Below are 14,197 nucleotides of genomic sequence, written 5' to 3'. Positions count from 1 at the left end.
TTTTTTACGTACGATCATTGTAAAATGAAAGAAAAACACATCAAAAATGTTCTCCATATTTTTATTTTTATGTATAATATAATATTACACTGCAATATAATAAAAAGTATATTGCATGTATCTTAAAAAATTCTAGATACAGTTATTTTTATAATTTACACGACGATAATTTTATTTATCACATGAATTACATCAAGTATAAAAAATTAAAAACAAAATTCATATTACAATTAAATTTCGCAAACTTAGTTTTATATCTAACATTAAATCTTTTATATTTCAATTAAATACAATTTATAAAATACAATTTCTGTATAATACAAAATTACAAAACGTCCTGCATATTAAACCAACTTAACTTTGATATAAATATTTCAATTATCAAAATTTAATTCATCTGAATTATAAAGTTTTAATTAATTATAAGTTTATAATTAAATATTTAATTAAAATTTCAAACATTATAATTATAAAATACTTAATTAACGTTTTTCTATGAGTCCGTAATATTTATAAAGTTGAAAAATTTTATTGCATTCGACAAAATAGTAATCATCGGATCTGAGGTAGTATTTCGAAGGACCTATTATTTTTGTCCACGGATTATCTGTAATACTTGATAGACGATAAGTGCGCTTAAATTCTTCGCTATTTAATATATTATGCAGTCTTCGAGGCTTATTAGTTATGATTCCATCGACGCCCATTCTGAAAAATTAAATATAAATGATTAAGTTGTGATGATGATAGTATTATTTAGACGATCAGATGGCCGAGGCAGTTAAGGCTCCCCTGCTCTCGGGATCCGGGCGAGTAACTCTCCAGGAATTTTTCCAGGATCCCGTACCTCACTATTCTGGCCTCTTTGAGGGCCTGGCCGAACCATTAATGGATATGTGAGAAAGGCCATCTCAGTACCACAGGGCGGAAAAAGTTAAAAAAATTATTATTTATCAAGACAAAAATAGCAAATTACCGTAAAGCTTTCTTTAAATTGTTTTCTCTGTCTATCGTCCAAAAGTATACTTTATTAACCAAATTACTTAGAGAATTTCTTTTATCAATTATAAATCTCAGTCTTGAAATTGATCTTGGTATGCAATTAGTTATTCCATCAGAAAACCATGTAGAGCTATTAACGCCAACACTCAGTAATGCATTTTCTATTTTCAAAAGATCTTCATTACCTGATATATCATAACCTGCACGTAAAATGTGTTTATAAAAAATAGTAACAAATTAATTATTTCTAAATAATATTAACTTATTTTAAACAGATATTTTTAACTTCCCTGACCAATTTTTGTTTCTAAATCAGATAATCCTTCTTCTTGTAGCGTTTCACGGAAACTCCTAATAAAATTGACGTGATTCGAATGAGGAATACTCAATAAAATCCAAACTTGACTTTTGGAATGACCTAAAATTATAAAACATTATAGCTTATTATATTTAGTTTTCCTGTTTTAAAATAACAATATGGAAAATAATTCAGTATTGATGTGTTTTCCGGACACTGTTTTTATTATTATCCTCATCATCAGCAGAATGAACAAGAACCATAATGAAATTACTTTTTAATAAAAACTTCTTAGAAGTAGAATATGGAGCTCGAAGTGATGCGAGCCACAAGTAAACTTTGTATTCCACATACATTTTTGCTTTCTCGACTGTTATATAGAACAGAGGGAAACTGTTATGTGTGTATGTGTGTTTGTGTATAGGGAGCACGATTTTGTTCACCCTCTTTGAAGCTTAGTAACTTCCGTGCTTTGTGTAGACAATTTCTGAAATTTTGCAGGGAGAATTGTGTATTAAGGGCATTGATGCTATTAAATTTTGGTGGTTAATGGTAGAGAGATTGGAAAGATATAAGAGGGTCGTGTGTCATATCTAGAATAAGATCGGGTTTAATTAAGATTTTACTCTTTAATAGCATTTGCAATTTCTTATAAACACATCTATACTCTCAAAATTAAGCTTTTTGTTATTTTTATAATAATTAATTTTATAAAAAGTTATTTAATACAATCTCATAACAGATGGCGTCACACGCAGTTTTAAATGTTGTCGGGAAAATTAAGCAACTCGTTGCTTTGCTGTATTTTTTTTTATTTTTATTTTTTTGAGGTGTTGCTGGCTTTAAACCTGACGAGTACGGATATGATACATAATCGCCAATACATCACGTATCAAAATAATATTGCTAATGACATTCAAACTAGTAATATATTTCAGTGGTTTATTCTCATCTTTTTACTCGTCAAGCTTAGTTTGAATGTTTTTTGAGCGTTCACTAATATCAGCTTAATTATGGTTGCTTAATGGCACGAGGCTGAAAATAAGAAAATAAAATAACGCTGTGGAAGCTCTCGGGCCACTTATTAGGACCTTGCGCGGTGCATGCGGCCTGGGATTGCCGATTGTTCATGATTGATGTATGGAATATCTCAACCTTAAAAAAAACAGGGAATTTATTCTCAACTACTTTTAGTAATATCGAAGTGTCGATATTTAATGACAAGGAGAGGCTTCATGTTACATATTTTTGAACATCATACCTCATATAACACATAAAAACTAGTATCCAATGTGCATCATACACAAGAGGCTCACGTGTAACGAAACTTCAGAATGACCGAAAAATAGTTAAAATTAAGCTCCAGGCTCCAACACTTAAACTGAAATTGTTTACGATGATGATGATAATTTTTAAAAAGCGTAAAATTTTAAATAAAATAAAATTTACCTCTTTCCCATAAAAATATGATCATTTTCTTAGCCAAATCTTTTCCTGCTTTAATCCTCATCCGGTCAGAATTTAAAGACGAAATTTTACAATCCAATTGTAATAATGTAAAGTTTTCTCTATAGCTAGGATCATCTAAATAATGTGATTGAAGATAATTTAGAATTTACTTTTATTAATGATATTTACATTCATAAGCCTTCATCTTAGAATTTAAGCATTAAGATAAAGTACTTTATCAATAAGTTATAAACATGTTTGAATAAATAATGTTAAATAGAAATATACTGTAATAACAAGTAATTAAAAATTATTTAAAAGCATTTTACAAACGGTTACTAAATCAGAATTTAGTGCTAATTATTTTACTAAACAGAGAAAAATGAATATAAATTTACCTGGCGTTGTCAATTTTTTTACTTTCAATAAGTATCGAAAAAGCAATGAACTTCTCCAACAATAACGCCAACAGTCACACGGAAAACCGTGATACATGAATTTGGCAATACCATCGGAATCGAAGGTGACATCTGCTTCTATAGCATTTGCACCTTCGTCTAAATATTCTTCTATCTCATCGATAGAATTTACCATATGGGCTATATTCCAAAATGGACGAACATTTTGAGTGCTTAGCTAAAGTAAAAAACAGTATTTACTTAAGTTAAAAAGCTAAATAGTATTTAAATAATATAAGCTTAAATCAGCTTTAAGAAAGATTTTAAAAAATGCAAAGATTACTTCATAGTTTATATATAGGCCTACAGCTAAACCTTTTTAATGTTTAAAAAATTATTTTTAAAACATTAAAAGGGTCATTGGTTCAGTTCATATGTAAAGTATCATATAAAACATTTAAAACTGATAAATACATAAAAAATTTTGTTAAATACTTCCTATAAAATCAAGTAATTAATATAAATAAAAATGTTATAAGTTATAAATTATAGTTATATTGAAGTTAATTTTAACTAACCTGAATGCTTGACAGGAGACATACACAGATGAAAGGAAGCATTTTTCGTTCAACACTGTCTCAGATCTTCAAAAATTGATAAATAATCAAGTGTTTAAAATTTATCTAATCATATTACTTATCATAAATAATATTGACTTTGTTTTTCGCTTACTACTGCCAAAACTTACTCAGTTTAATAAAATGTAAATGGATATTTCTGATTTTGTTTAATAAATTATTTTAAATAAGATTTGTTTTCATATTTTACGTACAATAAAATATAATTTTACTTGAAATAAAAAGCATATTGAAAATTCTTTTGGTATCAAATATAAAACCTATAAATAATTTCTACAAATTGAATAAGAAAATAATTTTAATGAAAACGTTTAAAAATAAAACAGATTAACTTTCAAAGTAATCAGAAAATAATAACCTAATGATTTCGCTTAGTATTCTGTAGATTGGATTAATTGGATTTTAATGTGATAAGAGATAAACTAAATTAACTTAAAATAAATTTAGAATTGATGGGATAAGGCAACGCAACAAATGGGCGAACTAAAAGGGGGAGTGCCTACCGGGACTACTTTCTATGGGAAACTAGCCCCTATTTAGGTGTTAGACACGTGAAGAAAACCCAGAAAACTCCACGTCACAGCCCATTGGTAAGCACGAATCCGCGACTAACTGTCAGTGTTCAGTAGTTCCACTCGGCCAGCAGTAGACCTAAAGCAAATTTAGTAATTAAACATTGATATTTTAAACAAGCACTTTTAAAATTATGTGTTAAATATTTTTTTAAAATATACTTAAACTTAAGACGTTCTTATTTGCAGTAAGTAACAAATTCAGTGATTAATACACTGTGTTTATACATAATCTGTGTGAAAGATATTCCTTGACGTAATTGGCGCGTCAAAATTAATCATTAATCTTTCATAAAAATTATTATTTTTTATTTAATATTTCTAAAAAAATCTCCTTATTAAGTCATCAACCATCAAGATAATTCGTATATTTTCATCGTATTTAATATAATTTCTAGGAATTTCTATGCACTGTTCCGAACTCATTTTGCTTACAATTTTTGTGAAACGAATTTTCCAAATCTCTTAGATAAATTTTACTTTTATAACTGTTCTGATGTTTAAAATATTAAATTTAGTAAATTTATGTGTGTTAACAAACAAAAAAAAAATTAAAGTTTATATTACAAAATCTCTAGAAAGATTGCAAAAATAAATATAATTCATATTGTTTTACATTTGGAGTTAATATTTGATAGAATGAATGATAAAGAATAAAATAAAATAAAGAATAAAAACAATAAAATGTCTTCAGATTATTCAGCAAATAAATTTAAGTCATATGACGGTGATTTAAATATTTTTATCTTTGCACAAATTTTATTCATGCATCTTTATCACGAATAAAGATATATTTTATCACAGTTAAGAGATTTCATATCGTAAGATTTCTATAAGATAAAGAAAGGTTAAACGAGATTAAGATTAATTAAAGAATAAAAATGGAAAATTTTTATTATAAATCATGAAAATCTACGAAACTTTAATATTGTTTTTTTTTTTTTTTTTTTTTTTTTGTTGTTGTTAGTTTGTATTGTTAAAGTTTAAAAAATTAGATTCATAAAACAGCCATTTCTGACAAATTTAATGAATTTCCAGGCATCATTACTTTAAAATCACTTATTCATATATACAGGTAATTAGTTTATGCCATAATATAAAATAAGTCTTCGTTACGTTAAATAAAATTTCTATTTTCTATTAAAGGGCTAAAATATAGTCTCTTCGACTTTAATTAAGAATTTCTTGATGAAATAAGCCAACGCAACACTTAGGCGATTTGCCATGTGAAGAACTAGCCCTATTTAGTGTTAGTCACGTAGAGAGTGAAAAAACCCGTAAAACTCTATGGCAAACGCAAACCCGTGACTAACTACCAGTGTTTAACGGTGTTATGTACTCGGCCATTGGTGAACTATTACAACTGGAAATAAGGTAGTTGTCCCTTTGAACTCTGCGTTGTATGGCGGCTGCTGGATTTATTTGTAGACGTTGCGATTGGCAACGTGGATCTTCAAGTGGGCTATGAGTCGGATAGATCGGTCCCCGTATCTCAGCTTCATATCAATTCCGATGCAATGAACCTTTAAAACCTCATTGCCGAGTGATTTCTCACCACACAATAAATATTAAAATTGTTATTTAAAATCATCTTATTAGTATAAAAGTCTATCATTTAACTTTAATTAATCGTATTTCTAAGCAAGCTGTAGAGCAAAATTACATTTTTTTATATTCAACTATTAATTCTCTTCTTTAATTAATTAATTAATAAAATTGCTAATTCAATTTTAATTTGTCGAATTTTTCAAAAATATAATTGACAATATTATTTTTACTTCAAAGAATCAATAAATCAGTAAAAAATGTTTTGGAAAATGTTATATTATTTTTAAATGATAAAAATACCCAAGCTTGATGAGCTTATTTAAAAAAGAGAGAGAGAAAAAAAAATTACAGTTTATTATATTTATTTAAAGTACATTAACATTATGGAATGCTATTGATTATATCTAAACCTATCAACCAGATATAAAAAAAATTAAAGGCGTTTATAATTATAATAGAAATTATTATAATTGCCCATTTTTTATTAAAATTTATAATTTATTATCATGTTAAAATGTTTATGATACTTTTTTTATTTAAAAGTTAGTTTTAAAATAACGTTTTATTAAAATACGTGATAAAATTTAACATCAAAATGTCGGAATGTTGCTACATACATGAAAAATGTAAAATGAGGAAGTGAAGAGTAGGATGAAAACATGAAAACAACGATAAGGATATGATTGAGTCTTACCTTTTCTTATAATGATTTTATTGATTGAAAATAATGATATTAGTGTTAACTAAAGGAGAACCTGCTCAATATTAAGATATATATATATATCTTAATATTGAGATATCTTAATATATATAATATATATTGAGATATTAATATTGAGATATCATATAGATATATATACATGTATATATATCTTAATGGAACTGTCTCCCCGTTGTATATATGTTATGGACAAAGTGATTAATACGGGCACTATGAATAATGACCAACAAAATCGGGCATTGTAATAAATTTCAATAATTTATCAATTTGACCGGTCATTATGAATACTGCTATCACCTAGTCGGGCAAAGTGATAATAATAAGTTGAAGAGTGATCATACGACATACGTTAGCCAATCGGCACTCAGTTGCGCGTGCGTATTGCGTTTAGTACCGAATTTGGCGGCAGTCGCGACTGTTCGTGCTCTCGACGGATTTCTCCCGGAGGGGAGCCGCCGGCAGGCCGCAGATTGTTTAACGTCACTAGTTATTTATTCACGATAGTTCTTGATATCAATAACTAGTATGTATCAATATCTAGTAACGTTAAACAATCGGCGGCCTGCCGGCGGCTCCCTTCCGGGAGAAATCCGTCGAGAGCACGAACAGTTGTGACCACCGCCAAGATGGTGCACATAGGTAAAATTTTGCCATTTAATTACTATAGTTAATAGTACTTAGTTTTAAAAGATTACACGTTCTTTTTAAAATACTTTGAAATAATTCACAAAAAATAAATATTTCTAAATGAAATAAGTGGAGGTTTTTTAATCAATTTTAAATTCGGTACTAAACACGATACGCACACGCAACTGAGTGCCGATTAGCTAGCGTATGTCGAATGATTATTCCTCAACATATTGTTATCACTTTTCCCGACTAGGTGATAGCAGTATTCATAATAACCGGGCATTATGAATACTGCCACCCTTAATTCATAATGATAGCAGTATTCATAATTTGATAAATTAATCAATATTTATTACACTGCCCGCCCTTTTTGGTCATTATGCCTGATTAATCACTTTGTCCATAACATATATATATATAGGGGAGACCATTCTACGTGCGGAAAATTACACCAACGGACAGTTTAAATTTTGTGATGTATATCTCATCAAGATACTTTTCGAGTTTATCGCTAAATTACGTTGGTGTACTGCATCAGCGTTATGAACTTCAGCTAGATAGAAATAACTATGTGGACATAGGCATTGGCGTAGCCAGGGTTTTGTTATGGAGGGGGCCTAGTAGAAGCTGTAATTTTCTGGGGAGGGGCACCAGGTTAACTGGGGGGCCGCGCTGTAGTTTTCTGGGGAGGGGCACTAGGTTAACTGCGTGGGGGCCGGGCTGTAATTTTTTGGGGAGGTGCACTAGGTTAACTGGGAGAGCCGTGCCCACCCATGCCCCTTCCTGGCTACGCCCATGGACATAGGCAGTAGTAAACCAATTTCAGGAGTCTTGTTTAACTTCTTTAGGAGACACTTGTAAGTTTGAGAATCGTTTGTCAGCATGTTTTGCATCATTCCAGTTGAGACTAAGCAGTGAAGAAATATGGCTATTACGCTACTGTCAAATCACGAGTTTTGTCACTATCATTCACACAGCAAAAAATATACACAACTGGATGCTCCACTAGGGTTTGGGAAGTCTCGACATTCTCAAAGTCCCGGGACAGGAGACAACCCACGATCAAAATCCCGGGACGTCCCGGGACTTCGAGACTTCTCAGAATAAAATTAGAATTGAGTTCATTTTTGGCGAGATGTATCAATCAAAAAGCAATTTTAGTAAAAATCAACATTTATTGAACATAAAAGCAAATCTCAACATTTATAACGTTAATTAAAGTCTAAACAATTCGTATGTTTAATTCTTATAATCATAGATTCATTTTTTGACAGTAAAATCTTATAATTATAAAACCAACTTAGTAATCATACTAATCATTAATAATCATCACCTAGTCTCTATTCATTAGTCATATAAATAATATAATAAACTATCAATTAGACTTCTTTTCTGATTTAATAAAATAGGCATTTAAAAAAATCAGACCATTTACAGCTTTGTCTGACAATCTGTTTCTGATTTTTGTATCATAATAATGCTTCCGGACAAGGAGAACACTCTCGTTTTCAACAGATGTCGGTCTTATTGTTTTTAAAGCTTTATAAATTAGTTCCAAACTTTCAGTACGTTTTCCGGTTGCTTCAAATAACTGAAACTCCTTTTTTAATGTTGCTCTTGATCTTTTTGCAAGAATTTCGGGTACATTTTCTTCGACTTTTTGATTACCTGTTCCATTTGACTTTGAAACGACTCATAAGGTTCGTTGTGTAATGTGGAGCTACTGGTATTGGGTTCGGCGTCCATTATTTCCAAAACTGACGTTTGGATACGAGGGAAGGGATATTTTCAAAAAGTCTGCAATACAGATCTTCCACAAAAGCAATAAGTGCAGTTTTATTCAAATTCGAAGTAAAAAAATCCGTATTTTGCGACTGACGCAACACAACCGCGCACAGCACTTCACCTGGTAAAGTGAAATTGACGACTGACTGACTGAGCTGATAGTGCTGACAATTAAATTTAGAAAAAGTCCCGGGACTTCGAGACACGAGACGTCCAGGGACCCAAACCCTATGCTCCACTAAAGGACGTGTCTGGTAGTGGAAGTGTATCTACTGGGGGAATGGATTTTGTTTATGTTGCAACAGGCTTGCATCAACATTAAATCTTTTAAAAATTAATTATTATTAAAAGCTATATTTACATTGTTAATTAGTTTTCTACATAGGTAATTCTCTTCAAAATTCCATTGGCAAAGTATATGTATTGCCTGTAGAAATGCAGGATGTGTCTGCATCTGATGACGAACTTGTTGTCATATAAATCTCAAGGCTAAATCGTTCAAATAGGTACTTACAAACAGATTTAAGAAATATTTACTTGACATAAACGACATTTGCCAAGCTGCCATCACCAATACCTGTAGTTTCTTTATTTTTTTATGTAGTATCAGCAACCTTTTTTATTTAATATCTCTTTTGATGGTTAGGTCAATGTTCACTAATGAAACATTTTATTATTAGTATGTGTAAGCATATTATCCTGTTATTATTATTACGTGCTTTTCACTTAAAAGCATAAGATGCTTTTAAATTAAAAGTAGATATTACATATTCAAAATATTTATATTGTCAAATGAGTGATTCCCCTTTGATTCTCAAGTCACTTTGTAATTATTTAAATATAAGAATGATAGCTTTAAACTATTTAAAAATGTGCAAGATTTTTGAATTTTTGGTTTCTTTGGTCTAAAGGTAAAACCCCGCTCTCCGGTCGTATGGAAATATTGAATGGATATTAAACATATCGAATATTAAATAGAATAATAACATATTTGTTTCATAAAATGATATAAATTTATGAAACTAATATGTTATTATTCTACAGTATTTTCTATCTCTATTTTCACTTTTCTTCTACAAAATATGAACCTTTATCGAAGTTAAAATAGTATTCATCATAATGACAAATAAGTCTATCATAAACTGAATATAATTATGCATTTATCCAATGATTTTTTAAACAGTCAATTTTTGAATTATTTTAAATTGTTTTTAATAATTTAATTAATTAAAAATATAATATTTAAATCATAATTAAATGAACTTACTATGAAGCAACTCTAAACTGAAGCAACTGAAAGAATTAACTTTTATTAGGAAGCCCAATAATAGAAATTAGGAAGTGGTCTAATTTTGAATGAATAAAAATAATCGACATCATTTTCTCTATGTGTAAAAAAATTATTAAATCCTAAATTTTTGAAATAATGATAGAAACCTATAAACATTTTCATATTTAATTGAAAAATTATTATTTAAATATTGCATACACTCATGGCTCTGTAAATTTTATTAATCTGTTATAAATTTTGTTTAAAAATATATTTCTATTTGTATTATGCTTAATATACGCTATAAATAGCAAATAAGTAGATAATAGTAGTATATAAATAGTAAATAGTAGTATATAAATATGCATAATCAAAATTATGTAGTATTTTTGAATATTAATGCATTTCCCGGAGAAATAAAGAACGAAGAATATTAAAAAATTATTTTTTATGTAATTAATTCTAAACCAAAATTTGCATATTCCATAGTGCTTACGTGCTCACCCTTATTTTAAACTAACATAGTAACAAATTATTTTAGTAAGCTATTTACGTATAATGTATTTCAAGTATATTTATGCGAGCGCTTTCATTTATAAACTTTATTTGTTAATAAATATTGATGTTTACTTTGCAACCTGATTGCTATATCAAATTTACTAGAGAGAGTCTATTGCATCATGTCTATACCGATAATTACATTTCATGACCTTCTGCTCAAAGCCGAGTTCATTATGACAAGTAAATAACTACATGTTTTAGAATATCTGTAATATTATCTTTGACGGAATCACAGTTCAATTAGATAAGAAATTCTTGATTTTGCAACAATAAATTGATTATAAAGTTTTAATGTTAAATTTAAGCTTAAATTCAAAGTTCATCATTATTTTTTAAATAGAACAATAATAAAATAATATTATTTTTAATGTTTAAATTTGATTCAATTTTTGAAAATTTAGTTAATATAGTTTATCTTTGTAGTAGAAAAGCAGATTTTAAATAAGCTTTAAGATAACATTACTTTAGCAGTTACATCCCATGTGTAATAATCATTTTCATGATTGGATTTATGGTAAATTCGATCAATATAAGAATAAAAGAACAAATTACCATTCTTTTGCTTTTCACTTAATTGAATTCACTATATGATTAGTTAAAGTGTTGAAGTAAAAGTTGATGATGCTACTTTTTTTTAAGTGTCATCCGTATGTCCTGAAATGTCACCACATAATTTGATTGCATTTTGACTATTATATATTTTTTCTTGACAGCATTTAATGAGACAATGTTCAATATATCGATCATCCCATACAATGATATACTGTATTTGATTTTAAATTACGTGTATGTATATTTACAGTAGAGGAAAAGGTGGTATTATGGAATCCATAGGTATTATGGAACCCCTTCATTTCAGACTGATAATAGATTCGAACTCGAGCAAATTGTGGCTGTGCTGCACTAGGCAGCCATCCATAGCAAGGGGAATACGCCTCCCATTTCAGTTATGCGGTTGAGCTCAGTGAAACAGGACATTTGTGTTTTTCGCCATTCCAAACTTTTAAATGGTAAGTGAATTTAATTATTTCTAAAATATAAATCATGTAGTTGTAGGTAACTGGTGCATATGTCCCGTTCTATAGGCTTAGGGGTATATGTTAATCTATCTGATGTTTACATTTTTAAAGTTTGGCGTTGACAGAAATTAAGTTAACCCAAGATGGAGATGCATGAAATACGGACCCCATTGGTGCTTTTGATATGGAACCCGACTCCTCTGGGGTTCGTAATACCCACAAATTAAAACCATGGAATATTTTTCTAAAAGTATGTGGTAGACGAATGAAAAAATTAGAAATAGATACCTAAAACTATAGATAAGTAGATCAAACTAAATTCTGAAGTTATTTTGGTTTTAAAAAACTGTTCTGGATAGATAAGTGTTCTTTTAAACTGATTTTTTAAAATTGATTTTATTTTAATTTTCAGATGCTTAGAGCCCAGCTGAACAAGCCAAAAAAAAAAAAAACTTGAAGAGACAAACATGGAGCCAGGAAAAGTTGGCAGAGACAGTGAGTAGGGTAAGAAACAAGAAAATGGGGCTGAAGAAAGCTGCAAAATTTTATGAAGTGCCAAAAACTACTTTACGAACTTTCTCTCTTTGCAAGCAGACATTTATCCGGAGCAATTTGTAAAAAAGACACTAGGTAAAGCCAATTCTTCCTGAGAATATCGAAAATGAGCTGGTGGAATATATAATGTTGGTGGAGGTCATATTATTTTTTATTATTAAAGCATTTTTTCTATAAAATACATTGGAGTAAATGATTTTGTAGTTAATTAACTTTTTTGTACTTTTCTATTTGTTTTTGAACACATTAAAGCATTTTTTGAAAACATACAATGGGGTTCCATATTACCACCCCACTTCCCAAAGCTACTTTCTGACTTTTGTTACAGAAGCATTCAAAAACCATTGTTATAGTTATACTAGCGAAAATCTAATTAGGAACATTTAGTTTGATAATTACCAGTACTTTTTGTACAAAATGTGGGCGTAGTTATGATACCTTGTTTACAGTTTACTATAATGAAAATAGGGTTCAATAATACCACCTTCTCCTATACGTAATATAACTCAGTATATAATATAAATTATGTATTGCGCAATAGACCTATTAAATTATGTACATGTTTATATACATAATTTAAAATCAAATACAGTATATCATTATATGAGATGATCGTTATATTGAAAATTGTCTTTAATTAACGCTGTCTAGAAGAAATATTTAATAGTCCAAATGCAACCAAATTTGGCCTGATGACATTTTAGGGTATACAGATCACACTTAAAAAAAAAAATGTAGCATCAACTTTCACTTTGGCACTCTTGGCGCGGAAAACAACCAAATAACATTTATTTGTAGAGACGCTTAAAAAAGGGTAGTTTATGGAGGATATGTTGCAAATTTGGCAGTCTTGGAAGATACTATCATAGTCACACGATACGCATCACAGAGGCTTAATTACGGTTAGGTCGTTGAACACACTGTTCGACGACCTAACCTAATCTCTTCAGATTTTACATCTTCAGAATGGGGAATAAGGAAACTTCTTGTTGATGTACTGAAATGTCGCAAGACCGGATTTTGGTCGCATTTAGACTGCTAAATATCTGTATAGACAGCGCCAAATAGGAATAGTTTAATTATGATCACTCGGTATATAAATCGATCAAAACTCGTAATTTAAATAATTGTGACGTATGTTTTCATTTTAAACATACAGTAGAATTATGGTTATTCTATTTTCCATATTATCCGAAATAAGATTATTGACTAGAGTTTGAAACGAATAAAATTTTTTATTCTATTACTGGGCTTAGGTAACAATTTATTTCTAAACACAGCTCATATGACGTAGAGTACAACTCTTTTATCCAGCTTTTTCTTTATCAAGTCGGCAGCAGTTATACTCATTTAGGCCGGATAATCGGAACTTTACTGTATATGCAACAAATTTGCATACAATAAAATCTCTGCAACATTATGAATTTCATTAATCTAAATATTTTTTTTTTTTTTTGGTAACTGAATAAAGGAATTTAAGTTCCTAATAAAATTTTATATTTTTTAGATATCTAAAAAGTATTGATGACCTGTAAAATTATTTATATATATTATTTTTCCTATATTTTTTATATCTTTACAATAAAATAAAAGAATGAATGTTTACATGTAATAAATTTAAATAACAGACTATATGTTATGATAAGGATACAGATTATACTATTGCTGAAAATATTTTAGAAAATATAATAAATAAGAAATGTATAAATAAGAACAAACCTGGTTACTATTTATAAAAACTGATGAAAAAT

At 29.1% G+C, this 14,197-nt stretch overlaps 1 protein-coding gene across 1 annotated transcript in view; it reads right to left on the bottom strand.

Moving 5' to 3' along the window:
• Positions 1 to 245: 245 nt before the first annotated feature.
• The window catches only part of LOC136978591 (uncharacterized), a 42,515-nt gene continuing 28,563 nt past the window's right edge, over positions 246 to 14,197 (bottom strand). Inside the window, exons 8-13 of the mRNA XM_067274332.1 lie at positions 3,726 to 3,784; positions 3,148 to 3,385; positions 2,750 to 2,884; positions 1,298 to 1,420; positions 977 to 1,202; positions 246 to 708 (exon numbers count right to left, since the gene is read on the bottom strand). Coding sequence (XP_067130433.1) covers positions 483 to 708; positions 977 to 1,202; positions 1,298 to 1,420; positions 2,750 to 2,884; positions 3,148 to 3,385; positions 3,726 to 3,784 — 1,007 coding nt within the window. The 3' untranslated portion in view covers positions 246 to 482. The remainder of the gene's footprint in view (positions 709 to 976; positions 1,203 to 1,297; positions 1,421 to 2,749; positions 2,885 to 3,147; positions 3,386 to 3,725; positions 3,785 to 14,197) is intronic.

This window comes from Centruroides vittatus, unplaced genomic scaffold (assembly GCF_030686945.1).
Source record: "Centruroides vittatus isolate TY-2023 unplaced genomic scaffold, ASM3068694v2 contig_1154, whole genome shotgun sequence".
In the NCBI taxonomy this organism is placed as follows: domain Eukaryota; kingdom Metazoa; phylum Arthropoda; class Arachnida; order Scorpiones; family Buthidae; genus Centruroides; species Centruroides vittatus.
This window is presented reverse-complemented; position numbering and strand designations above follow the sequence as displayed.